Source organism: Musa acuminata, chromosome BXJ2-10, assembly GCF_036884655.1.
Source record: "Musa acuminata AAA Group cultivar baxijiao chromosome BXJ2-10, Cavendish_Baxijiao_AAA, whole genome shotgun sequence".
NCBI lineage: Eukaryota > Viridiplantae > Streptophyta > Magnoliopsida > Zingiberales > Musaceae > Musa > Musa acuminata.
In genome coordinates this window covers 33,101,998-33,126,712 of record NC_088347.1, presented here as the reverse complement: position 1 = coordinate 33,126,712, position 24,715 = coordinate 33,101,998, and the positions used below count along the sequence as shown (strand labels likewise).

At 41.9% G+C, this 24,715-nt stretch overlaps 5 protein-coding genes across 9 annotated transcripts; 1 reads left to right on the top strand and 4 right to left on the bottom strand.

Moving 5' to 3' along the window:
• Positions 1-345: 345 nt before the first annotated feature.
• Positions 346-3,448, bottom strand: LOC135624212 (phospholipase D alpha 1-like). The gene is made up of 3 exons (XM_065127628.1): positions 3,065-3,448; positions 1,085-2,984; positions 346-1,004 (listed from the first exon to the last, which is right to left on the bottom strand). The coding sequence occupies exons 1-3, from the start codon at positions 3,233-3,235 to the stop codon at positions 535-537; spliced, it is 2,541 nt and encodes an 846-aa protein (XP_064983700.1). The 5' UTR covers positions 3,236-3,448; the 3' UTR covers positions 346-534.
• Positions 3,449-5,611: 2,163 nt separating this feature from the next.
• Positions 5,612-10,409, bottom strand: LOC135625274 (uncharacterized). 2 transcript variants are annotated; one of them, XM_065129829.1, is made up of 5 exons: positions 10,097-10,409; positions 6,980-7,498; positions 6,312-6,513; positions 5,898-6,017; positions 5,612-5,810 (listed from the first exon to the last, which is right to left on the bottom strand). In XM_065129829.1, the coding sequence occupies exons 1-4, from the start codon at positions 10,340-10,342 to the stop codon at positions 5,956-5,958; spliced, it is 1,029 nt and encodes a 342-aa protein (XP_064985901.1). In that variant the 5' UTR covers positions 10,343-10,409; the 3' UTR covers positions 5,612-5,810; positions 5,898-5,955. The 2 variants fall into 2 exon arrangements, with proteins under 2 accessions (XP_064985901.1, XP_064985902.1); XM_065129830.1 differs by having other exon boundaries at positions 5,898-6,013; positions 10,097-10,408.
• A 610-nt stretch (positions 10,410-11,019) lies between these two features.
• Positions 11,020-17,588, bottom strand: LOC103969087 (probable protein phosphatase 2C 60). Of its 4 annotated transcripts, none has more exons than XM_009382509.3 (12): positions 17,382-17,588; positions 16,117-16,156; positions 15,905-16,022; positions 14,823-14,886; positions 13,965-14,073; positions 13,604-13,757; positions 13,076-13,201; positions 12,835-12,958; positions 12,676-12,752; positions 12,496-12,548; positions 11,713-11,767; positions 11,020-11,429 (listed from the first exon to the last, which is right to left on the bottom strand). In XM_009382509.3, the coding sequence occupies exons 3-12, from the start codon at positions 16,019-16,021 to the stop codon at positions 11,301-11,303; spliced, it is 1,008 nt and encodes a 335-aa protein (XP_009380784.2). In that variant the 5' UTR covers position 16,022; positions 16,117-16,156; positions 17,382-17,588; the 3' UTR covers positions 11,020-11,300. The 4 variants fall into 4 exon arrangements, with proteins under 4 accessions (XP_009380784.2, XP_009380786.2, XP_009380785.2 ...); XM_009382511.3 differs by having other exon boundaries at positions 16,117-16,153; positions 17,382-17,539; XM_009382510.3 differs by having other exon boundaries at positions 16,117-16,150; positions 17,382-17,538.
• A 362-nt stretch (positions 17,589-17,950) lies between these two features.
• LOC135625877 (hydroxycinnamoyltransferase-like) lies at positions 17,951-20,133 on the bottom strand. Its single transcript, XM_065130996.1, has 2 exons — positions 19,509-20,133; positions 17,951-18,938 (listed from the first exon to the last, which is right to left on the bottom strand). The coding sequence occupies exons 1-2, from the start codon at positions 19,920-19,922 to the stop codon at positions 18,033-18,035; spliced, it is 1,320 nt and encodes a 439-aa protein (XP_064987068.1). The 5' UTR covers positions 19,923-20,133; the 3' UTR covers positions 17,951-18,032.
• A 1,025-nt stretch (positions 20,134-21,158) lies between these two features.
• Positions 21,159-24,510, top strand: LOC135625862 (pentatricopeptide repeat-containing protein At2g03380, mitochondrial-like). The gene is made up of 2 exons (XM_065130974.1): positions 21,159-23,998; positions 24,086-24,510. The coding sequence occupies exon 1, from the start codon at positions 21,287-21,289 to the stop codon at positions 23,405-23,407; it is 2,121 nt and encodes a 706-aa protein (XP_064987046.1). The 5' UTR covers positions 21,159-21,286; the 3' UTR covers positions 23,408-23,998; positions 24,086-24,510.
• Positions 24,511-24,715: the final 205 nt, after the last annotated feature.

The following is a 24,715-nucleotide window of genomic DNA, read 5'->3' as shown; positions in this document are numbered from 1 at the left end:
CTCAATCCCAGCCATTCGGACCCCAGAACCAACCGAGCAAACCCCCCAGACCTCGGTTAAAAAAGTTATTTACCGTAACACTAAGTATCGAAAATTAGGTTTCCGTACAACTGACCGTCTCTCTGTCATTTCATACCATTACAACTTGTCTTCCTTTGTTCTAATCAACTTCAAAATAAACATAAATTTATTCATTAAAAAAATAGAAGTAATATGTATTAAAAGAAGTCCTTTATAGTAATATTGAGATAAAAGGTGTTCTTTATTGGTCAAATTCAGAAAGGAAAAAGTCCAACAGCGACCCGTTTTTGTGCTTTTCGCTTTCTAATTTTGCCTGCCTTCTAGTAGAAGCTAAATATTAACATTTCATTCTATGCAAAAGAAACTCCATTTATAGAAGTTAAATTGAGTGGAATATCAAATAATGGATCCACCTCGGAAACGTTTATTTCGAACAAAGAGAATGACGCCTGACCGTAAACCAGCACAGATTTTGACCATTTATTGGACAGTAAAAGGTAACAGATAAAACTTTCAGGTGGTAAGCAAATCAGTGACTCGGCTGGAAGAAGTGAGGGGTGGAGTGGGCACCCATCGCTTCCCCTTCACGGAAGCATTCGTATCCGGAAAGCGTCCATCCTTTGGCAAATCTGATAACGTCCCAGCTTCAGAGACCAGGACCGGAAATGGAAGCAGGTGACCTCGAAGATCCACCACCTCTTCCCCCACGTACTTGCTCCACAGTTCCTCGGCGAACCGTCTCACCGTCCTCACGCATTCCAAGTTCTCGGGATCGAGGAAGATGCTCGTGTCCGCGCAGTAGCTCATGAAGTGCTCGTACCACAGTGACATCCTAAAGCCATGGACTTCTCCACGGGCTCGACCATCCGATCCATTAAGATGCGCTGGTTGGTACGATCCGTGCGCGATCTCGCTATCCCTGTCACCTGCTAGGGATCTCTGGTTTAAGTTTGCAGATCCCACGATCACGTACTCATCGTCAACTGTAGAAGATACCACCAGTTAGTCCGATGGTACGGGAGAGGACAATAACAGAGAGTCAGAAGGTCTGTAGAGAATTGACCTATCATCAGCTTGGAGTGAACGTAGATGAGGAACCTCCGGTTGGTTTGGGCTCTCCAGTAGTCCGTGCCATGCTTCGGGCTCTTCGGTGGAACGTACTCTCCAGGTTTCTTTTCCTCTCGGTTTCCCAAACAGAAGAAGTTGAGGTAATCACCAGGGTTCACCTTTCCAACCAAGCCTTTGTCCTCTATAGCCTTGGCTACGATGCTGTACATCATCTCCATGGTCAGCCTGTTCCAGTGCAGTATGGCCTGCACCGTGTTCCCTTCCGGTATTCCCTCCGGCCACATGGGGGTCACTATATAAACCGCAAACCTTTCCCCATTGCGGATTTTGCTGGCAATCTTAAGAGCAATCTCGATGGGGATCAGGTTCGAGCAGCCACAGTTTTGGTGTTCCCCCCATGAAGCACAGCTCCCGAAGAAGTACTGGTTCTCGATGTAGATGAACCTCTTGGCCCTTCTGATGCCTTCGACGTAGGACGAATGGATGCTCTGCTCGAACGTGACGTTTTGCCCGGTCACCAGTCCCATCTTGTCAGCCTGAGATGGGTCGGGAGGGAATCCAATGGCCGAAGCATCATCGATGGATCGGAATACTTGTACGTTCCATGATTCTGCTGTCGCGGAGTCTGAGGGGATAGGGAAGATTTGTGGCCGCTCCCTGACGTTGACCAAATAATTCGTCAACTCTTTTGGAGCCTGTTTTATCCATCTCTGCTCGAAATTGGTGAGGACATCCCAAGCTGCCTGGCCTTCGACCTTGGAGTGTACGTCGTGCCATGGCTCCCTCGGGCCGCCATGGTGGAGGTCGGCATTCTTGAAGTTGCCTTGTAGAAAGTCATTGAGGTAGGTGGTGGAGAGGTTTCCGAACAGCGTGTGGTTTTCATCGTCATACCTGCCGTCACTGAGATCGATCCCACCGACAAAACTAACTACCTTGCTAGCTCCGTCGCCGGAGGGAGCATCCAGGGACACCGTCTTCTGGTGGTGGGAAAACATCAGCTTGAGCTCTCCGTTCTGTACGAAGGCGAGGGAGGGGTCAGCGTTCCGGGAACAGCGGAAGCACTTCACCTTGGTTCCTTTGAAGAACTTGAACGTCTCCTCGTCGTGAGTCTTCATCAAATCTACAAACTGCATCCCGACATCCTCCAGGATGGGCAAGGAGGTCCGGTCATTCCACGGCATGACCAAGACGGCGACCCCTTCCTCGGCCTTTCGCTTCAGTAGCTCCCCGAGCGTCACGGCCTCTGCTCCTGGGATCATGCGCTCCGGGTCGCGAACAAGCTCGATGTGGACATTGACCGACCACCCAGTTACATAGATGAAGTGCTTGGCCTCCACCATGGCATTGTAGATATCCTCCCACAGCCTTGCAGGCTGGTAATCTTTCCCGCCGGCGAGCTGGATGGCCGGACGAAATTGATTGGACTTGTGGGCGTCCTGATACAGAGTGACCTCGCATCCGGTCCTCAGGGGGAAGAAGGCGTTGGAGAGTCCACTGAAGCTGCTCGAGATCCCCACGTCCCAACATGGGTCGCCGGTGACAGGTGTGAACTTGAGGACGGCATGGACCTGCGCGTTGTGCATCTTGAGGCCATCGTCGTGGAAGAGATCGAACCAGCCTTCCACTGGTTCCCCGGTGAGTAGCTGGGATGCGGGGATCTTGGCCCGGCCCACGGCCATGGCGAGTGCAACTTGGAGCTGGTTTCGAACGGAGATCTCGACATAAGGAGAGGTATAAGCGCAGTAGACGCGGAAAGACTGGTTCCATTTTGGGTTGTCGGGTTGGAACTCAGCCATCCGCGTCCTCACCACCGTCGCAGCACCGATCTCTACGGCCGCGAAGAGCCTGGTATGAGCAAGCTTGTCCTTGAAAGCTTCTTGTACACTCTCAGCAGCCTGGAATGCCATCACTACACCATGAAAAGAATCTTTGCCACACATTAACCACAAGAGAGATAGAAGGCTGAGCAAACTACCTGAAGAACCAAGCCTTCAGTGACATTGTGGAGATGATTGGCCTCGTAGATTGTAACTTCAAGCACACCATGGAGCAAGGCGGGTGCCTCTGCGCCTTGGTGCTTATTGTTAAGAGCACCAAAGATGCCATGGAAGACGGAGGAAGCAGTAATCCTAACTACACCGGCCATCCCTTTGTCTTCTTCTTACTGTTGCTGATTGCCTCAAAGATCCTAACTACACATCTATAGCCTGACCTACAACTTCCTCATATATGTACATGTGCCTCACGTAGATGACTAAGTTAGAATTTGTAAGTTAGTTGAATAGTAAGCACATGAATAATAATCATAATAGTAATTGTATGTACGTTAGTGTTCGGACATATATTCTCGGCGGAGAGTGGTAATATGGATGCTATCCAGTGGAACGATGTAAGGGAGGCCACAAGATAGTGAACCAATGGGAACCAAAGGCCACGAAGTAGGTACCGGCAAGGGGAGGTTGCAACAGGTGAAGGTCGACGTGATCCTTAACTTCACGTAAATTCTTCTGTGTTCTTTTCCTATTCAGATTGCTTCGTCTGGGAAACGTGCATGCATGGGTGGATAAGATACTTGAATTGCAGCAACGCATGTTCAAATTAAGCTGGAGTTTGCATGAAACACATGAAGATATTGGGAATAATGAACAGAATTTCGATTTAGTTTTTCGACAGAAAGAGTAAGATCGGGGTTGGAAGAAGAGTCCTAATGAAACAAGGGACTGATTGAATGGTAAGATGAAAGAAAATGAGTCTGAGCAAGATGAAGTTCCACGAAAGAGATCAGTAATCCAGTTTGATCGAGTCAAACGATGACTCATTCTATCGAGAAAATTCAGACACGATCGAAGAAAACATGATCATAAGAAATGGAAGAAGAGAGCGGTGAATTGAAAGAAGGAGACGGATAATAATGATAGTGAAAAGGATAGACGAATGGAACGAGTCCTCGTTGAAAATGTGATTGCCCACTCGCACTGCACGCGTTATGTCAGTCGTCAGCAGGTGGAGTCATGGCTGAGCAATGACGACGGCGACGCCATCGATAGCGTTCTGATAAAGGCGGTGACAACCGTAGCTAACCCACCTCCCCACGACCGGCGACGACTGTTCACCTGGAAAACCAGTGACCTTGACATCAGGCAAGGAAGGTAGAGAAGGTGCGCGACAGAAGGTTCCTCGTGGGTTCTTCGTGTCGTACATAAATGTTCCTGAAACATTAAGAAATGATGTGACATCGTCTAATTAGTTCCTTATTTTAATTATTGTGTTGTACTAAAGATGAGGAAGTGTCATTGGTAAGGCGAGAGGGACATCGACCGACCAGAGAGTGAAATTGCTTGGGCTCCGTAGATACATCATCAATCGATCATAAAAAAGAATATTACATGGGTTATGAGAAACAAAGAATTAATAATAAATTTTATAGGTTACACATGATGAAAGCACAAGCATATAATCATAAAGCTCGAGTAATTACGGTATAAATAGATGAGATTTCTCATGATTAAAATAGAGATAGAGTTTTTTTTTGTTTGTTTTTAATGTTCTCAGAGGGAAGATGAGGTGATATCAAGAACACAGTTGGCGATGAGAAGCAAGATGAGGCGTGATAAGTCACCATCTTATCTTGAAAAATAAGAAATAAAATTCACTTTCCCATTTCCTCAAGGAAGATGAGATGATGTCGAAGAACACTTTGGCGTGAAAGCAAGGTGAGGTATGATAAATCATCATTTGACACACTTATAAGGCCTAGGAGGGCTAAGGATGACTCATGGGCTTCTTTCTATCTAGGGTCGGTTGATAAGTTACCATGGTTAGTAAAGAGTTGTTCCTTTTAGATGAGATGGTACTATTTTGGTGTTTTGAAGAGATTCCCATAAGGTAGAGGATAACTCTAGAAGATTACTATTCACATTCTTTCCTTACTATTAATAATATCTTTTTTAAAATAAAATATTATTTTATTATTTAAAGTCCCAGTATTACTAATTTTATCTTTTTTTTCCTTCCTCCATAACTGCTTATTTCCATCCTCGTGATGGTTACCCTCCTCTCGTTGTTGTCCTTAAAAAAGAAAGAAAAAAAACAAGGTAGAGGAGAAATAATAAGAGGAGAGAAAGAGTTTGAAAAAGAAAAAGGAGAGAAAAAAAGATAATGTTTACGTTCATTTACAAAGAAATAATTTAAAAATATTAAAAAATTAAAATAAAATTATAAATAATAAAAAAAATATTACGAATAGTTATCTCCTAATTCGGTATTTGTAATTTCCTCGCTCATTATGTTACACCCAACAAGAGAATGAAGACTTCGTGAGCCCTCCGTCTAATAAATAATGTTGATGATGATAAAAATATGATGCGATGCTCCAACTCTTACTCGACTAAAAATGACTCATAATTTTTTTTTTTAATAAATGACCTATATGAAAATCAAGATCCGATATATTTTTTTCGATAAAATTCCTCTGACACTCGAGTCAATTCCAAAAAAAAAAAAAAGGCAAGGAAACAATAAATGACCTCAATTCAATAATCTGGTAGACAATTTATAATAGGTTTGACCTAAGAATTATCTATATTGATAAACATAATTAGCCTCCCTTCATTTAGGGAGCAGAAGAATCAAAGTGGCCAAATTCATCCTCGACTCTCATACACCCTTTGGGCTCATCATCCTAAATGACAAGCACATTTAGTCCCTCGATGGAAGTCGACCTGCAACGCCAATTTTAGTAAAAATCCCACGAGTTCCTGAATGGATTGTAATGCATATGCTGATGGAAGTCGAAGCGAGAGCAATACCTGGAGGATGAAACCATAGAAAGGATCATGGAGGTGGTCAGCTTGGAAGACGCTCACGTCAAGGACGACAGAGGAACAAATCTGCAATCTCTTCCTCCTTGCCGAACGCTAAACTACTGCCTTCAAAAAACAATTTGTTTTGTACTACACAATATTGGGAAAAACGATTGCATTTGCGCAAAGCATATAAGAATTACCCACAAGCATGACAATAATGATAAGTGCAAAAAATAAAAAAATAAAAAAGTTGCAGTTGTATGCCTACAAAAGCTTCAAAACTTAAAATGCAGCAAGCAATTGGTTTGTCAACTTGGATGTCTGCACACTAAAAGCTTTCTAGATTGTAGAAACATAATTGAACATACAAAATTGCAAGGCAGAAATTAGATTGTACAAATTATTCAGAATCTCCACCTTCTTCACTGCTTTCACTCGCTTCACCATCTTCTACCACCGTGTTTTCGTCTACCGCCTTTTGTGGTCCTGGCCCAGCAGAAACCTTCACCATTGATGGACGCAAGAGCCTTTCCCCAAGTTTGAAACCTTTGCGAAATTCTTGAATTATGATGCCCTCTTCGAACTCCATTGATTCCTCACGCATAATTGCCTCGTGAAGCTTCAATAACAAATCACAAGCACGTAAGCTAAGGAAAGAATTTAATCAACAGATATAGAGAATCCTGACCCAGCTTTTGTTTTCCAGGCATAAATCAGATACTTGCCGGTTTCGGGAGTCAAGGTATTATAGTCTGGGTGTATTTCAAATTTGGTTTCTCGAATATGAATAGTGTACCCAAAAAAAAAAAGGGATATCCTTATATGTCCCTCAAACTAGTAATATTAGGATATATTTATATTGCAATTACAAACAATGATGAATCTTGACCCAGGCAGAAATTTGTGGTAGGGATCCCCAATTTCAGTTCTGATATTCAGGAACAACATATAAGCAGTATATTTCTGATTGCAGCATGGCTGAAAGATATAAAATGGTTTGATGGAATAAAGTAACTGAACTAAGAAGCAGACAGCGAAGTTAACATGAGCCATATATACACAAAACAGAAAGCAAAGAAACTTACCATAGGATCAAAAGTACTCCCAACAGTTTCCACTGTTTCCACACCAAGAGAGGTCAGGATCTCCAGAAACTGCTTATAAATGCTCTGATAGCTGTTATTAATTTTCTCTTCTCCCTCGGTCTCCACTTTTATTTGAGTTTTAGCCCTTTCAAAGTTGTCTAAAACAGGCAATAAGCTCTCTATAACTTCACCTTGCACATTCATCATCAAAGAAAGTCTTTCTCTCTCTGTCCTTTTCCTAAAATTGTCAAAGTCGGCACTGATCCTAAGAATGCGATCCTGTTCTGTTGATAATTCTTCAGCCAAAGCAGCAACTTTAGATGAAAGAGAATTCTTCTCATCTTCAATTGACTGAAGAAATGATTCTATTTCAGCAACTTTGGTTTGGTCATTATTTGCCAAAGCTTCTTTGTATGACTGCAGTGACAACAGCACAGTCGAAGAAACTGTTTCTTCTGTGTCAATAATGCCGCCATCAGTTGCTCCATCCTCTAAAGAAGTTTCTTCATCAGAATCATCCTGAAAAATAAATATGTTAGCATGACTAAATCAGGCATCACTCACAAAATAGAAAAGCTAAATAAATTGTGGTTTTAAGTGAAATGAATTGAGACCAAAATATGATTATCCACCTCACCTCTATCAACTATCATAAAACTAGGTTCCTGTCAACAGAATTAAAATTTATTCTACTTAGCATTTTCCAAAAAGATCTTTGACAATCCATGAAGATGTGAAAAAGTTGCATATGAAGAAAACTAAATATAAAATGCAATAAGATCTCAACACCTATCAGCATATCCTAATTGAGCTCAAGTTATTCCAAGCATTTTCCTTCAAAAAAGATCCTGAACAACATTGTTAGTCCTCCTAACCTGTTAACTTTTAGTTCATAGTTAACAGTAAGAAATAAAGTACTAAGATCAGAGGCTACCATTAAGTCGGTGGATATTATCAGAAATGGACATAAGTCATATGTATATGGTAAGTAATTAGATCTAAAAGTGTTATATATATTGCATGTATATATATGTAATGTATGTATATACATATATATAAAAAGACACACGTGCCTCAGGACTACATCCACCAAACCAATGATATATTAAGAAAATAGACCTAAATGGAAAGGTGAAGAAACTACTAGTCTAGCAGCAACTGAATTTTCACACTTCTTATTATGGTCTTCCACTATATTAATCATCAGAATCTGCCAAAAAATGTGCAGTACCAGTCCCACATAAATTGGAAAGAAAGCTTCATTGACTCTACAAAACTACTTACATCATTACATAAAATATCATTAACGATCACTGGCACAGTGTTATATCAGGCTTTCTGCAAGAAATTCATCATATGATATTATGATCTCTTAAGGCCAACACCATATAAGCAAGCATCAGATGTGAATAACCCTCTCATATTATAACTTCTCCAAGGAAAAGGGTAATGAATAAAAGCTGCCTAAATCCTTGTATTAATCTGAACATTTTCCTGTACCAACATTAGCTATCCTATCCAAAACATGATTTTCCCATCTTAAGTTATCAGTCTATTTAATAAAAATGAAACCTTAATTGACAAAAATGATATCGATAGACAAAAGCAATCTAAAACCTATAATTAAAAAAAATGTTTCTTGAATCTCTTCAATGGGTCCCAGAAAGAGGTCTTTGAAGTTGTCTTAAAGGGTCTAAAAAGCTAGAGAATATTTATACTTACATCAAACTTACAAGAAAAAATGGTAGCAGAAATTTAGGGGCAACCACAATATACATAACATATATATGTGTTTACCTATTAATTGTTTCCACAACAAACATTCTTCAAGCAGCATCTTTGAAAGAACTACAGTCTGAATACATTCATATGATTTATCTACCATGACCCTACCTACAATTTCAAGCTCCTACAGCGTCTGAATTGCATGATGCATGCATATTTTTTTGTATCACCTAACAAGATTTATGAGATACTTTATTAAGAATTGGCAACACAAGATTACCATTTGCATGTTTGTCATTGACCCTAATATCCTTATTCATATGATTTATCTACCATGACCCTACCTACAATTTCAAGCTCATGCAGCCTCTGAATTGTGTGATGCATGCATAATTTTCTGTACCACTTAAAGAGATTTACGAGACACTTTAAGAAGAATTGGCAACATAAGATTTCTGTATGCATGTTTCTCATTGATCCTGATATCCTTGTGTAATAATCCAAATCCACCGTTAACAATGAAGGTCTTTTGACATGTCTATCTGAAATTTGTCATGTTTGCATGACTAAATTTCAGAGTAGAAGCAAATGTATGTCTGCTCACCTTATAAGAATAAAGGATGAATTTGTTTATGCAAAGTTTGACCAACAGACTTGAGAACTAGAGATCAACTTTGAGCACAATATCAGAAAGAAGAAAAGCACCAACATTTGTCTTAATAACGTTGCCTAAACTCATTTGCTCAGCTATATTTCTAGAACATAAAAGGAAGTTTGTCTTCTTGAATTCTTTACAGCATCCTTATTAATCAAAACAAAGTTCCATGTTTTATGAGGTTCTAATCAAGATTGTGTCCACCGATAAAGAGATCAACAAGGCTATCAAGCATTTGACTGTCATCAGCCTTCTCTAGATCCTACCAGACAATACCACACTTTGCATCAGAACAGAAAAATAATTACCACGCTGATAATTTACCGCTCCCATGGTCTTTTCTCTCAGATTCCCGTATGATTGGTATTCCAGAAAATTAACCAACCAAACTCTGGAAAAATGTCCCTACAAACTCGGTTTCAAGAAGGCCTATCAGGAATTTACTCACACTATCATTCACGATCGATCATGAATATCTACTGGAAGAGGGCGTGGCGTCATAGCCAAAAATGTGTCACAAAAAAGTTAAGTGTTTACCGACCAAATTATGGGGGATCGGTTAAATCAGAGACTAGCAACAAAATTTCTAACGCAATAACTAAATACACGCATAAGAAACCAAATAATCACCCGAAACCATTCCATTCAGAGTGGTAATAATCGATAAAAGCACGAATTCGGAACGAAATCGTGCCTCTGCACCAGAAAAGAGCAGACCGGAAGCACATAGACGATACCTTTTCCACAGCTTCCGCAATCTCTTCGGCTTCTGTGGTGTCCCCATAGGCGGCGAAGATTTTGAACTTTGGGAAGCAGAGACGCCTATAGGCGAGAGGGGACAGCTGTAGCTTTAAAGACCACGAGATCCTCCGCCTCGCGCAGAAGTACGGAGGTCCCCTCGGCGCCGCCGGAAGAGCCGCCCGTGCCGCCACCTCCGCCGGAGGGTGGAGGAAGAGCGCCGGCGTTCTCAGGATTGTAGTCATTAGCACGAGAGCGAGCGGAGGAAGCGGGACCGAGAGAGAGAGAGAGAGAGCACGAGAGGTTTGGTCGGAAGGGTTCCAGAGAAATCCTGCTATTATCCGGACTCGGCCCAGAGTCGTGATCGAAATCGAACCGGATCGATCCGTCCGGACCGGTTCAATCTTTTACAGCGGTATGTTTCTTTTTCTTTTTTTCTTTTTTTATAATATGAAATAACTTTAGAACATTCAAATTCTCATTAATTTTATGATAAAAATCCATATAATCAACATTAGATAGCCTAATGTAATGTTCACTAATGACAAGATGAGAGATTCAAACCCTTAGCAACAGATCCGATCGCCAAATGATTGGGAGCACCGAATACACATGCACTTTAATCCGTGTTATCGTTGTGGTTATGGTACACACGAAGCATGATATCGTTCTTGTGATGGGACTGGACTTTCTTCCATGTCCCTCGCTTTCCCATGAGCCCTCGAGATCTCGAGAACAGCGCCTGAATCAGAACTCCCACTGACATCCGATGCCTTCTGCTTTTGTCACCGCTGCAAAAATCAAAACTCAATCCGAAGATGTAAAGGCATCTAATCGAGTCAGATTCGGATCGGGTAAGCGGGCTAACAGTCCAATATACCTTTCCAAACCCGCTCCATGTAGATGTCTACAAATGCCAAAATAAGATAAATCAAACCTTGGACACTGATTTACACGTTCAATTGGAAGCGAATTCGTTGCAACTCAAACATAGACGTACTGCAGAGGAAGTAGGAGACAATGATGATACCATGTTGTTCCAAGGAATTCCATCATATGATGACGAATCCAGGCCTCTAAGCTATTATAACTTTGAAGGGGTCATATTGGTTATGTACACTGCACTTTCAGATCTACACAGGATAGAAGACCACCGAGACACCCCTGGCTCACCGTAGCATGATCACGTGCTATGGATCAGTATCACTGGATTTGAGGCTTCTTGAACTGCACCAGTATCATCGTCATGTTGTCGCATCCCTCTCCACTGATAGTGTTTGGTGCCAAACACCGATCCAGTACTCTTTCGCATACTGTTGACAGGCGGCTCTCCTGCAGTCAGGCAGCGAATGCCACGATTAATATAAGCCAGTAGAACCACTCTTTTCCATTAAATCTATAGACTATGACATAGTAATAAGCAATTGAAACAATTTCCATTGCCTGAGTTGAGTTATTGAGTACGCAAGGTATGCAAGTTCTTATGATCAATGCAAATTCAACAATAAATAGCAACAAGGTCATTGATTTTATAGCTTGAATTATTGCTATATGGTAGGCAGAGAAGGTCTGAAAAACAAGTCTGCTTAAACGTGATCAAAGAATAGATGCTCACAGTTTCTATCTGTTCATTGATGAAATCCACCAGTTGCTGGTTTGACATGCAATCCCTGGTAATATGAGCCACAAACACCATCAAGTACAGTAATACTTCAAATTTACATATATAAATGACAACTCGGTTGCTGAATCTAATTCTCTGTAATATGTCCTAAAAAAGTTGCATTGTGTGGCAGAAAATTTCCGTACAGGTTAATATGATATAAAGCCGCAATAAAGTGTGATTTTTTACTCAGCGGGTCACAATGACAGTGGAACAGTTGGTGATGACTAAATACAAGCTTGTTATTACCTACCAATGAAGAACACACTTTCAGTTGCCCATTCTGGCACAGACACTTGTTATATATTTTCTAAATCTAGTTTTTTTTTATCATATCAGGACACATGCACCATCACTACTTATTTAAGATAACCTACCAGAAATAGTCCCAATTTTCCAAGAGAAAAAAGATCCCAAGCACATCAAGCATTTGACATACAATTTAGTCCGACTGTCCAAGTAGTTTGATGCATGGGAAGCATGAAAGACAATACTCCTGCAAAATTTATATTGTGGACGGACATTTGACAACACTAGCATTTGAGGCTTACTGTTGAATCAAATAATCAATTATCCACATGAATGACTCTCAGATATCAAATACAAGCTTGTCAAAACATAAAGGCCAGAAATTGCATCCGATATATGAGACACATAATGCTTGAGAAAATTCACCGTGGGATTAGTTATGCTACATTTTGTTATCTTAAAGTTAGATTCGCTGATAAGGCATACCAGACTCCATCACATGCTAGAATGAGGAAGTCATCATCATCACACAGCTCCACCTACAACGATTATCAACAAACCAAATCTGGACTTGTCACATGACTCGTAGAACACTGTAGATTGGAGTAAAAGAGGTTTTGAATTCAACTTCAACCATTACCTACAATAGAATTGTGAAAAACTTACAATTTTTATGTCTGGATTACATGTCAGAATTTGCTTTTCAGCAGGCAAGAACTTGTTTTGCTTGAATTCCATATCACCTGCCACAAAGTTGAGTCTCAAAAGTTCAAACAAAATCATAAGACAGGCTTACAAATTTTATTAACTGCACTGTGGAAGTACCAATTGCTCTAGCCAGGTTCAAGCTTCCATTTACTCGCCCTGCATGGATAAAGCCTCCTGCTTTTAGAATCCTTTCCCTCTCCTCATCAAGATCTGGTTTATGATCTGTTGACAAACTGATCGCCTACGAAGAAAAAAGATGACAAATAAAATTACATGAAGGAGGCACATCTTTGATCTACGATGTAGTTTGATGAAAGCACAAGAGAGCACACATCAGTAGAAGGAATTCCTCACAAACCTGGCCCTTCCTAGACAGAACACAACGAGAATCACCAGCATTTGCAACAATGAGTTGGTTGTTTCTAATAACTGCCACACAAGCTGTGCTTCCAGATGTTGGTCCAGAGAAATCAGAATGTGGTCCCTGATAAAGAGTTCAGTTGAATGACAAGATTCCCAATGGAAGCACTAATACTTACAAAATGTACTCGTTTTCCGGATTTGGTCTAACAACTGACACCGACAAGAACAATCTCAGTTATGATGCATGGACAAGGAACAGATGCTGAAATGGCAAATCTTTGGTAAAAACGATGCGATGATTTATAAGAACATGTTTTGTATCTTTTTCTCTAATTTTTGTACTAAGATATAATATGTACCGGAAACATATGAGCAAGAAACCTCGCTCACAGACAGTTAAATGATAACCAATCCTTTTAACAACTAACAAATACAAAGTGTTCAAATATGGGATTCCAACATATTAAATGAAACAACAGAACAACTTGAACAAACTTATTACATCACTAGATTGATATACTACCTCCTCATAGGCCCATTCATCTGCATGTTCATTAGAATAACCACCTCTTGGGGACCATATCAAGCCTTCAATTAAGCCAGTGAATTTGTCCATCTTGTCCCCCAATATAGCTAACTCCCTCCACCCTCTCTGTCCTCGCATCATCTCATCCATTCTGTGTCAAAACAAGCATCAGATGTACGACAAATTAATTAATGCATTAGTCTAGGACATATTAATTAATGCATTAGACTACTAAGTTCTCTGCTATAACGATAATGATATGATTAGTGAAATACCATGTATTAACGATAATGATACGACTGAATTTCAGAGCTCAGCTCAAAGCATCAGATACTGGAAGACGGAAGTAGGATTATACCTAAAAAATGCTTTTCGTACTGAAGCAGGTAAATCACCACCCAAATGAAGCTCATGCTTGAGAACCTGAGAGTGTAGGTATTTTGCACAGAATTTGGAAACTACTTTTCCTGAATCAGGATTCACCCCAGAATAAAAAACATATGAGATAGAAATAGGAAGATAACTAGTGATAGAGCGGAACCAGTTGCTATAACATATCAATTCTTGTAGCATTTACAATAAAAGAAAATATAGAATTAAAGAACAAAAGCAATCACAAAAATTTTGAGAAGGAGCTCCCCATGAACAAAAGAAAAATCTAGTATTTTAGTCACCTAGACTCTTGTATAGAAGATTTGGTTATGAGACAAGGCAGGTAACCAATCTTTGATGTGTCAAGGGCCAAATAACTATTCCTGAAGTGGATGGAAAGGCCAGTCCCCACTTCCCACGTTTCATATCATTAACAGGTACAGATACACAATTCGAGTTGCACTGATTTTTCATTAAACGAAACGGAAGTTCACTTTTTCTATTTCCACACAAGAAAGCACATCATAATCATATGACCATAATTCATGATTTCATCACATAATAGGCCATTTTCAGTAGTTATAAACATCGTAGTTTTTCTTTATTTATCGTGTGTGTACCAAATCATATTTCTTCAATATCTAGGCAAATTTTCTGCTTGTGATGCATTCAAGTATTGATATATTCCAGCAAGCACATTAGTTTTGCTACATAGCATGTGATGTTAAAGACAAGGAAGAAGGCTTTCCCACATCAGGTCCAAAAACCAAGGATATAGGTGTTATGATGGCTTATAAACAAAGAGCGTAAACTTCTAGAAAGTGCATCAAATTAAAAGCATTACCTCCATGGCCATCATAAACACCAAAGAATGATGTACAATTGTCGAGATCTGGCAGAGCAGCATGCTGGGATTGCAATGTGAGAAATAAGTGTGAAACATAGAATATGATAACAGAAACTGATGTCTCACACATGGTATATAGGTAAATGCAAACACATGGCCAAATGAATCAAGTGACAAGATTTTATAATAAGGTGGCAAGTTGCCTGTGTAAGCCAATAAGGCATGGAAAGCAAACAGAACATGGATCAGCAAAGACCAAATTTTATAAATGGTAAAAATATCCACTCCGTTAATGCCAAATGCGCCATATGAACAAGAGTTATTCAATTAATAACAAGACACAACATTATTAGCCTTTTGCTTGAATACAAACAGCTGAGCTAGCTCCAGATCCTTTTCCTTCTCAAGTTCATGGAGATTCGAGTTATTTTGCATTTTTACTAAACATAGATAATTAAGCACAATTTAATGTTGACTCAACCACATTCATGTAGTTTAAAGGAGGGATTAATCAGAAAGCAAGGTATTAAATATCAATCTTATACCGACTACCGAAACTTACCAGATTGGTATGGTACTGGCATTTCCAGGTAATAAACCAATTTCCATACGATCAGCAATATACAAAAAAATAACAAAAAAATTTCCAACCTGTGTTGGACCATAATAACAGCAACACCTAGACATTCAGTGCTTCAAGTGCTACAAAATAAGCATGAGTTAGTGCAAACCTACCAACTACCAAAACTACTTTGATTGACCACACAGTTGATAATTGTGAAGGTTGTTATCCAAAAAAGAAGAAAAAGCTGAAAGTAATGGACATTTGGCATCCAACATGAAAAGGATTGAAAGAATCATAACATTTCATGAAATGGCATTCCCGTCGTGGAACATCACACGATTAATTGAGCAAAATTTGCATACAAATAATTATCACAGAAAAATAACTAAATGCCACAAATTTATTAATTATAATGACAAGTTACAATGTATAGCCAATGATGCTTCAACAAAAACATATATATGCTGGATAATTAAACATTAACTTTAAGAAAATTTTTAATAGTATTGCTCACCGCATCTTCCATACTTGCACGCCAACCTTGCATAGATGACAATCCAAACCTAAGCCTGGGATTCCCACCATCTTCAGAAAACTTCTCAGTTTTTGGGCTGCTAAGGTAGATTCCCATTCTGAGTCACGGGTAAGTCAAATAAAAGCTTATGTCCACATAGAATGTCATACAAAAATTAACACAAAATAATGACACCATAAATACATTTTTACCTGAAATTAAGGTGGCCACTCTTAATGCAATTTCCTGCTACTTCAAAGGAAAATGAAAGAAATCAACAAAGACAACAAAGATGGTTTCTTTAGGTTGCAAGACAAATCATCAAATATAAGCAGTGAATTTCCAGGTATATAAACATTTAAGATGCATCTACCAAAATTACAGATATGCTTCCAGATAAATCTCTAACTCAAAGCTTAATGATTCTTGGAAAGCAAAGACAGAAAAGAAAAAGCAAGCAGCAGTCACTAATCCATGTTTTCTTCAATCCAGAGAAATGTTGCACACCTTCACATTTATACGTTAAGGATGCACATAAGATCTACAACCTCAATTAACATTGTAGGCTGTACACCAACCGCAAAAGACTAAACAACACATCGTTCTATAAGGTGATAGTTTATCTCGACGTTCATGTTCTGATTTACAGTATATTTAAAAGACTTCAGTTAAGATGGTATTGCATAATTTGTGTGAGCTCAACAATCTTACGGCATTTTTTTTCCTTAAGACATTCTAGAAAAGGGAATTCATGCATGTCACGGATCAGCAATGATCTCTCATGGATCAATATAGATTACTACCGATGGGTTTTCATCAGTCTTGATGAGTGCATAATGTGTTATTTTCTTCTATCTATTTCAGTACATTTCAAAAGCAGAAATTTATCTGTTGGATGTAGATTGATTACATCATCAATACTATTTTTCCAGGAAATTAACGATATTAAGGTTCTTGACCATTCATGCTTGCCAGCTCAAAACTGCTTTAATATAAGGAAGTGCATTCTAGGATCACCGATTGCAGATAAATGGCATAAAATCCAATAATTCCGATGGGGATAATTTGACATCCTTCACATTTACCAAAATACATCAACAGAAACATCTCTTCCCAACATGCCCCGTTGTGCAAAAAGCCATTAGAAAAACAATATTTGATAGCCCTAGAACCATTACTTTTGCAAATACTTCTAAGCAGCAACACCGCCACCACGATCGTCAACATCAAGAAACCCTCGGTCAAAAAGGTCCTGCTCACATAGCTCGAGGGCACTAGCCAGCGACATCAAACAACGCCCCCCCCCCCACACCCGGCAGATACTTATCTTGATCTCAAAAGAAACACGTAGACGTGCGGGGGAAAAAGTTCCTAGACGACTACGCCGACCAGCAGAACGCGCAGATCAAGAGAAGTACCGAATCCAAGAACAGCCGACGCAAGAAAAGGAAGGGATGGGCGATTGAGATGCACTCACGGAGGAGCGTCGATCGGAGCGGAAGGCGATCGGGAACGGCGGCAGCCGCGTCGATCTGGAAACGGAGATGTGTTCCGCAAGGAAAAGGGTCGACAGGAGGAGCACGACGGAAAGAGCTGGAAAGCCACCGGAGGATTTATCATCGGTGCCAAAGAAAAGGACGATGTTATGTTGATTTTTATTTCTTGGGGGCCGCCTTTTGTTGACTTTGGTTTGGAATGTTGGCGTTCTCTGACCCATCACCAGTCATAACACTTAGTGGCTTATCCAAATATCAGATTTGAAATAGATTATACATAGTAGTCAAAATTGATCAACTAATTGGAAAAAATATATATTTTTTGTCAAATTTATTCGAATTAATACATAATTCTGAAATTATATTTGACAAGATTACGAATTAATTGGTGCATACTCGTGAAGACTAGAGAAGCTCGGTCAAACAATTATTAGCCTAATAAAATATTAATACTAAAAAAAGAAGATTTATAAGTATTAATTTAATTTATAATAAATTGATATGGAAAGTTCAAAGCTTCATATGACATATTTCACTGTGTCAGTTAATTTTTTTGTATTATAGTTAATTAAATTCCGTAGAAATTATTGGTTTACATACAAATTAGTACGAATGAAATGGACAATTCGGAGCTACATATCGTAGATGAGTTTGCGGAACTTGAGCATGTGATCGGCCCGCAGCGAGATAGCGAGGGAGAGACTGCCGTCGCCGGTGGGGCTGGGCAGCAGGAACGCCAGGCCCTCATAGGCGATGCCGCCGGGGCCCATGAACACAGGCCGGCCCCACCCGAAGTCGGCGTCGTGGATGGGCAGCCGCACCCAGCTGGTGAGCCCGATGTTGGGGCACCGGAAGGTGTGCGCCCCCCGCACCAGCGCCGCCAGGTCCGGCTGCAACTCCAGGTAGTCCAGCGCTGACCGCAGGTACGGTTCGTCCATCCGCGCCAGCGCCGCCTGGATCCTCCCAGCCGCCGGAGCCGGCCCACAGCCCTCCGCCGCGACCTCCCCGGCCGTCGCTATCGGCGTCGTTGTGAAGATCACGTTCCCGAAGTACCCCTCCGGGAGCGCCGGCCGAAGCCGTTGCCGGCCGTCCGTGGCGATGTACATCTTCGTCGGCTGGTCCGGCGGGAGGCCGCGCGCGACGCACGCGCACCGCCACACATGGGCCGCCAAGAGGGCGTAAGTGCTGTAGGAAGCGGGACCCGGCGGTGCCTTGAGCTTGAGGAGGCTCAGCTGGGCCTTGGTGAGCTTGAAGATATCGACGGCGGCGGCGGTGGGGGCCTCGACAGAGTCTTCCGCACCAGGACGGTGGTGGCGCTTCATGTGGGGGGCAGGATGGTACTCGACGTGGGGAAAGTAAGGCGTCGGGGGGTCGCGCGCGAGGAGGATGCTCCGGTCCATGAAGGGAGGAACGGCCACGTCGAGACCGCGGGCGATGTCGGACCAGGAGTTGATGAAGTGCAGGCCGGAGAAGCCGTCGGCGACCTGGTGCTGCATGCCGACACCCAACGACACGCCGCCGCACTTGAAGTAGGTCACCTGCGTTTTTCCATTTATCGGTCGTGAGCTCAGACTGCAATGGCTATCTACCTTGTTGATATGAATACAAGCTGCAGTTCTTGGGAAGAGAGTACAAGGAGAATAGAGTTCAAGAAGACAAAGGACTTGGAAGAAGTCTCCACATGCAACTTGCAATTTTTCCATGCATGATGATCGATCCTTTGACCAATTCGCAGCACCGACAAAAGAAGGTTTTACTTAGTCGTCATACGCAAGAGTGGACTTTGGAAGATCAAGAGACAGTAGCTGACTTGTTCATGAAAGATGGCATCCTAATCGAATGACTAAAGCCTTCGAAAACATGCTTTCATACCGAATGTTTGTAGTAGTGTTTAATCGTTATGATCTAAATAGACTTAATATCCAACATGTCACACATTATTTGTGAAAATAAACCAATGTTTGGCTTAGAGAGAAGAAGAAGAAGAAGAAGAAGAAGAAGAAGAAGAAGAAGAAGAAGAAGAAGGAAAAGAAAGTGTTAAGAAGGCAAAACACGATTGAAGTGGTAGGAAGAGATGCCGTGAGGAAGCGAGTGCGGCGAGTCCAAACCTGCAACACCAGCAGCGGGAAGGAAGAGATGTCGCCAGTGTAGTCCACATGCGGGATCAACTGCTTCATCTCCATGGTGGGCGCGAAGTCCCCGAAGTCGTCCACCGTCGCGTCAGGCGCCTCCGCCTCCACGAACAGCACGCCCTCCCCGTTGCAGTCGATCTCCACCCGCCCGTCCTCCCCCCGCCCCAGCCGCCCGGCCATCGGATAGAACGGCACTAGCGCCCGCGCCAGCGCCGACCGCAGCACCGCTGCGTCGAAGAACCCCCGCGACCCGTTGGGCCGGTAGAAGTACACGCTCGGCGTGTGGAACCGCGGGACCACCAGATCCAGGTTCGAATTCCAGAGCCTCCGGCGCGGCGTTTGCTCCGCTGGCCGCACCATCGTCGTCTGCCTCAAATTGATCCCCACCATCGCTCCCACGCAATAAGAACTAATGAAAGAGTAGGAGGATCTCTACGGACTGGATAACAGAGAGAGGAAAGCAAGATCCAAACACAATAGGAGAAAGCTCTCTGCGACAGAGCTGTCGGCTGTAGGCTGCCCAAGGCCTCTCTTATACAAGTTTCATCCCTTCCGCCTTCAAAAGGAGGAGGCGAAGACTGAAGGTGGGAGGAAGTGGTCGAGTGTTAGGTTTGCAGCCATTGACGTAGAGCACGCGGTGGGAAGAGGAAGGAAGGGGAGAGACGAGCGAGAATCGGTCCAACGGTGCTTTCCATACTAGTCGTACTTTGCCCGAATAATATACCTTCCATATGGCGGGCGGGTGTCTCTCAGCGGCTCCAAACATGTCTCCGATGGAGCGTGCGGTGGACGATAGGGTGCGACTAAAATGCGTGGGCAATGTATCGGTGGATTTGGTGGAGCGGTGACCGGGCAAATTGAGACAGCGAACCTACTGTAGACTTAGCTGCGCCAAATTATAGGTTGGAACAATCAACCCAAGACTTTGTTCGAAGAAAACTAAATAAACAAGAAGGAAGATCCCAGTTTCCATTATTGCATGCAGAGCACCCTTGTCGTCTTATTCATGCGAAACGTCTCTTTCTAATCATCTTTACCATTTTACCTTATGACCTCTTTTGCGTTGTGGTCGCATCCCCCTGTTACTGTTCACTCATCTTCACCTCCAACGATAGCCTCTTGCAAAAGTCGCTAACACCCTCGACGTGTTGTTGTATCCTTTCAAGGGCGAATGCATGCTCGCCCTCCTTTTCCCCTTCGGAGCAACTTCTTCCTCATCTCTCATCGTCTACAAGATATTTCTTGGGAGCCTCATCATTTACGATCTCTTCCTTCTCCATTTCAACAAAGCCATCGATGCGGGTGTCATAGATGTCGACGACTTCTCGTTCAAGCCAACTCCATCACCGAAAGCTGAGGATGGCAACCACGGGATGAGAGTTATCCGACGAGCCCTCGTGGTGGGGTTGAGCTGACGGGGGAGTAGTCCCGATCGAGGATGGAGGTCTCACCAACTTGTGGCTGGGGCGCCACGTGGAGTGGCATGCAGTGGGCCAAAGGCAACCGTACGAGATCAAGTGATCTCATTTCTTACGTAATAAGTATGCTCTATGTGAATAAAACAAGAAAGGATAAGCTTTCTTAATATCATGAATTTGTGCGAGTATTTATCATCCAATTCAAAATATTTATAAACACTTATTTTACATGTTAAATTTAATCCGAATAAAGATGACAGAGTGCTGTTTCTGATCCCATTAGATGTTCGCGCAAGCAATATATAAGCTTATTATTGTTGGTGGTAAGGATGAAGAATGAGATCATTCCATGCTTCGAAGAGGAACGCCTACCTCTTTCCTTCGCCGAAGACCAAACCCTGCGCCGCTCTTGCACGCCCCTTAAATCCATCGAATCAACATAGCAGGCGGTCGCTTTCCACTCATTTCATCAAGCAGCCTCCCGACGCTCCCGATCGACCACACTCGCCGAGCACATTTCTTCCTCTGCTGTCTTCCTGCGCTGACATCGCCGCCCTCAGGAGGATCCACGGCCTGATTCTTGTCCATGGTCTCCACCGACACCTCCCATGTCAGACCAAACTGTTCAGCTCCTATGGTTCCCTCGGAGACATCGAATCCGCCCGCATGGTGTTTGATAGAATTCCTGACCCAGACCTTTACTCGTGGAGAGTGATGCTTCGGTGGTACGTTTTGAATGAGCAATATGCTGACGCGATTAGGTGTTACTTGCAGATGAGATACCGTTTCCGTGAGCTCGATAACACGGTCTTCTCGCTTGTGTTGAAGGCCTGCGTCAAGTTGCTCGATCTTGACGAAGGCAGGAAGCTGCACGGCCACACAGCCAAGGTTGGAGGTCCTGATAGTTTCGTGCTCAACGTTCTCATTGACATGTATGCGAAATGCGGAGACATGGATTCTTCTCGACGATTGTTTGATGGACTCGAAGACAGAAATGTGGTTTCATGGACTTCGATAATATCTGCGTATGCTCAAAATGATTGTGCTGCAGAAGCAGTGCTTCTGTTCAATCGGATGCAAGAGGAGGACGTTGAGCTTAACGAGTACACGGTGGGAAGTATGTTCACTGCATGTTCGATGCTAGATTCCTTACATCAAGGAAAATGGGTGCATGGTCGTGCGATAAAGCATGGAATGTGTATGAATTCCTTTGTAGGTAGCGCACTCCTCGATATGTACGTGAAGTGTGGGGAAGTTGCAGATGCCCGTTCTGTCTTTGATGAACTGGATGATGTGGATCTCATCTCGTGGACTGCTATGATTGTTGGGTATACGCAGAGAAGGTGTCCGCTCGAGGCATTGAAGCTATTTTCTGATACAAAATGGGTGGCAATGGTTCCTAACTCGGTGACCATAGCTAGTGTTCTTTCTGCTTCTGCACAGTTGAGGGACTTGGAATCGGGTAATTCAATTCATGCACTTGGGATCAAATTAGGGATAGCAGAGTGTTCGGTAGTGATGAATGCGCTTGTTGATATGTATGCAAAATGCTGCATGCTCGAGGAAGCTAATTCTATATTCAAAAGGGTTTATCGGAATGATGTCGTTACCTGGAACGCAATGGTTGCAGGGTACTCTCAGAATCACCGAGGCCAAGAAGCTTTGACACTCTTCAACCAAATGAGGTCAGATGGGTGCTCACCAGATGCTGTCACGGTAGTGTGTGTTCTCTCTTCTTGTGCCTGCTTGGGAGATATACACCTTGGCAGTTCCTTGCATGCATATGCCATCAAGTTTGGATTTCTTTCCAATACTCATGTTGGTACAACTCTTATCAATTTCTATAACAAGTATGGTGACGTGATGTTAGCTAATAGAGTCTTTGATGAGATGAGCAATAGGAATGCTGTGACATGGTGTGCGATGATGTGTGGCTATGGAATGCAAGGTGATTCTGCTGGCTCTATTGATCTATTCAGAAGAATGGTGGAAAAAGACTTGCAGCCCAATGAAGTAACATTCACTAGCATCCTGTCGACATGTAGCCATACAGGTATGGTTGATGAAGGACGTGAGTATTTTGATAGTATGTCTAAACATTATAACATATCTCCCTCCATGAGACACTATGCATGTATGGTTGATATGCTAGCCCGAGCTGGAAAGATTGAGGAAGCACTGGAATTCATAGACAGAATGCCGGTGCAAGCAGATATTGATGTCTGGGGAGCTTTGCTTCATGGTTGCAGAATGCACTCAAGGTTTGAGCTCGGGGAAGTGGCAGTAAAGAGGATGATGGAATTGCTCCCACATACTTCGGATTATTATGTCCTCATGTCCAATTTGTATGCTTCAGATGGGAGGTGGAATGAAGCGGTTCAGATCAGGAAATTGATGAAGGAAAGAGGTCTGGTCAAGCTGCCAGGTTGTAGCTCTTTAGGAATGAATAATCCATGAAGTTCCAACAACATCAATCAAAATCTATTTGAAACTCGGTACATCAGATTATGTAATTCATGAAGGAAATAGGTCTGGTCAAGCTGCCAGGATGTATCTCCTTAGGAATGGACAACCTTGAAGTTGTGACATTAACCAGGATTTTTTTCCGAAGCAAAATACATGACAACATTTGTGTTCTGATCAGGAAGTTCATGAAGGAAATAGGTCTAGCCAAGCTGCCATGATGAAGCTGTTTAGGATTGGATAATCCATGAAGTTCTGACACCAATCAGAGTTTATTTGAAACAACAGCACAACAGATGAGATAATTCATGGAGGAAATAAGTCTGGTCAAGCTCCCAGAATTTAGCTCTTTAGGAATGGATAATCCGGGAAGTTCCAGCACTGATGAGAATTTATTTGATCCACAGGACATCATTTATGTTCAAATCAGGAAATTGATGAAGGAAATAAGTTTGGTCAAGCTACAAGATGTAGATCTCCGGAGTGTGTAATCTGCCATATTCTATTACCATGGAGTTTGGCACCAATCAGAACACATTTGAAACTATCCAGATGACATCAATCACTTAGTCTATCACGCTGAAGGTATCACATTTGAAACTCTGATAAAGGCATTGTTTCTTCTTCATTTTGGTCATGGTACATTGTTAATAATTCGCGATGTGACATTAGGATTTCTAGCCACATGGAGAGATGGTATGGCCGACAAAATAGAAGCACTCAAAATTCAACATGCTCGGATGAACTGCCATGGTGGAAATGACTTGATGGCCAGACGCAATATGACTGAAGAAATTTGTCTCTTTTGTCTATGGTGCTACTTCTAATATATACGTATATGCGTCAACAATCACAAAGCTAATTGGAAGTTCCCTATGTGCATGCAAGAAGTTGTTCATGCATTCCATTGCGCTTTCGTTTCTTCGGGCTAAAAAAAAAAAAAATTCATAACCTTCTAGAATTAGTGCTGGAAATTGTCAAAATGAGCTGTTTATTTATTTATTGATTTGTGTCAGCATGAAGGGTGTAATGTTACTATTTATTCATACACGTTAGTTCTTTAGTGCTTTTATTGAATTTTAAATTTTGATGATAAATTAATTTATTGAATTAATATATTTTTGAAATAAATTTCATAGGAAATACTTAGATCACGAATTTGGATCATTTAACTATTGAGCAGGAGAGTCAACTGTTAATTAAAAAATTATTGCATTAAAAAATTATATATCGAGTTGAAGTACCTCGGAAGATTGGATATTGGATATTGTAGAAAAATTTAGAAAAAATTACATGTTGATG

Bases quoted from the DNA above. Each gene is read 5' to 3' on its own strand.
- LOC135624212 (XM_065127628.1), bottom strand. From the start codon at position 3,235: ATGGCCGGTGTAGTTAGGATTACTGCTTCCTCCGTCTTCCATGGCATC. The intron at 2,985-3,064 runs GTAGTTTGCTCA...ATGGCATTCCAG, and splicing joins CTGAAGGCTTGGTTCTTCAG to GCTGCTGAGAGTGTACAAGA. The intron at 1,005-1,084 runs GTCAATTCTCTA...TATCTTCTACAG, and splicing joins TCACTCCAAGCTGATGATAG to TTGACGATGAGTACGTGATC.
- LOC135625274 (XM_065129829.1), bottom strand. From the start codon at position 10,342: ATGACTACAATCCTGAGAACGCCGGCGCTCTTCCTCCACCCTCCGGCG. The intron at 7,499-10,096 runs GTATCGTCTATG...TTTATTTTTCAG, and splicing joins TTGCGGAAGCTGTGGAAAAG to GATGATTCTGATGAAGAAAC. The intron at 6,514-6,979 runs GTAAGTTTCTTT...TTGTTATTGAAG, and splicing joins GGAGTACTTTTGATCCTATG to CTTCACGAGGCAATTATGCG.
- LOC103969087 (XM_009382509.3), bottom strand. From the start codon at position 16,021: ATGGGAATCTACCTTAGCAGCCCAAAAACTGAGAAGTTTTCTGAAGAT. The intron at 14,887-15,904 runs GTGAGCAATACT...TTGCAATCCCAG, and splicing joins GTGCAAGTATGGAAGATGCG to CATGCTGCTCTGCCAGATCT. The intron at 14,074-14,822 runs GTAATGCTTTTA...ATCCTGATTCAG, and splicing joins TGTTTATGATGGCCATGGAG to GAAAAGTAGTTTCCAAATTC.
- LOC135625877 (XM_065130996.1), bottom strand. From the start codon at position 19,922: ATGGTGGGGATCAATTTGAGGCAGACGACGATGGTGCGGCCAGCGGAG. The intron at 18,939-19,508 runs GTTTGGACTCGC...GGAAAAACGCAG, and splicing joins TCCCGCTGCTGGTGTTGCAG to GTGACCTACTTCAAGTGCGG.
- LOC135625862 (XM_065130974.1), top strand. From the start codon at position 21,287: ATGAGATCATTCCATGCTTCGAAGAGGAACGCCTACCTCTTTCCTTCG.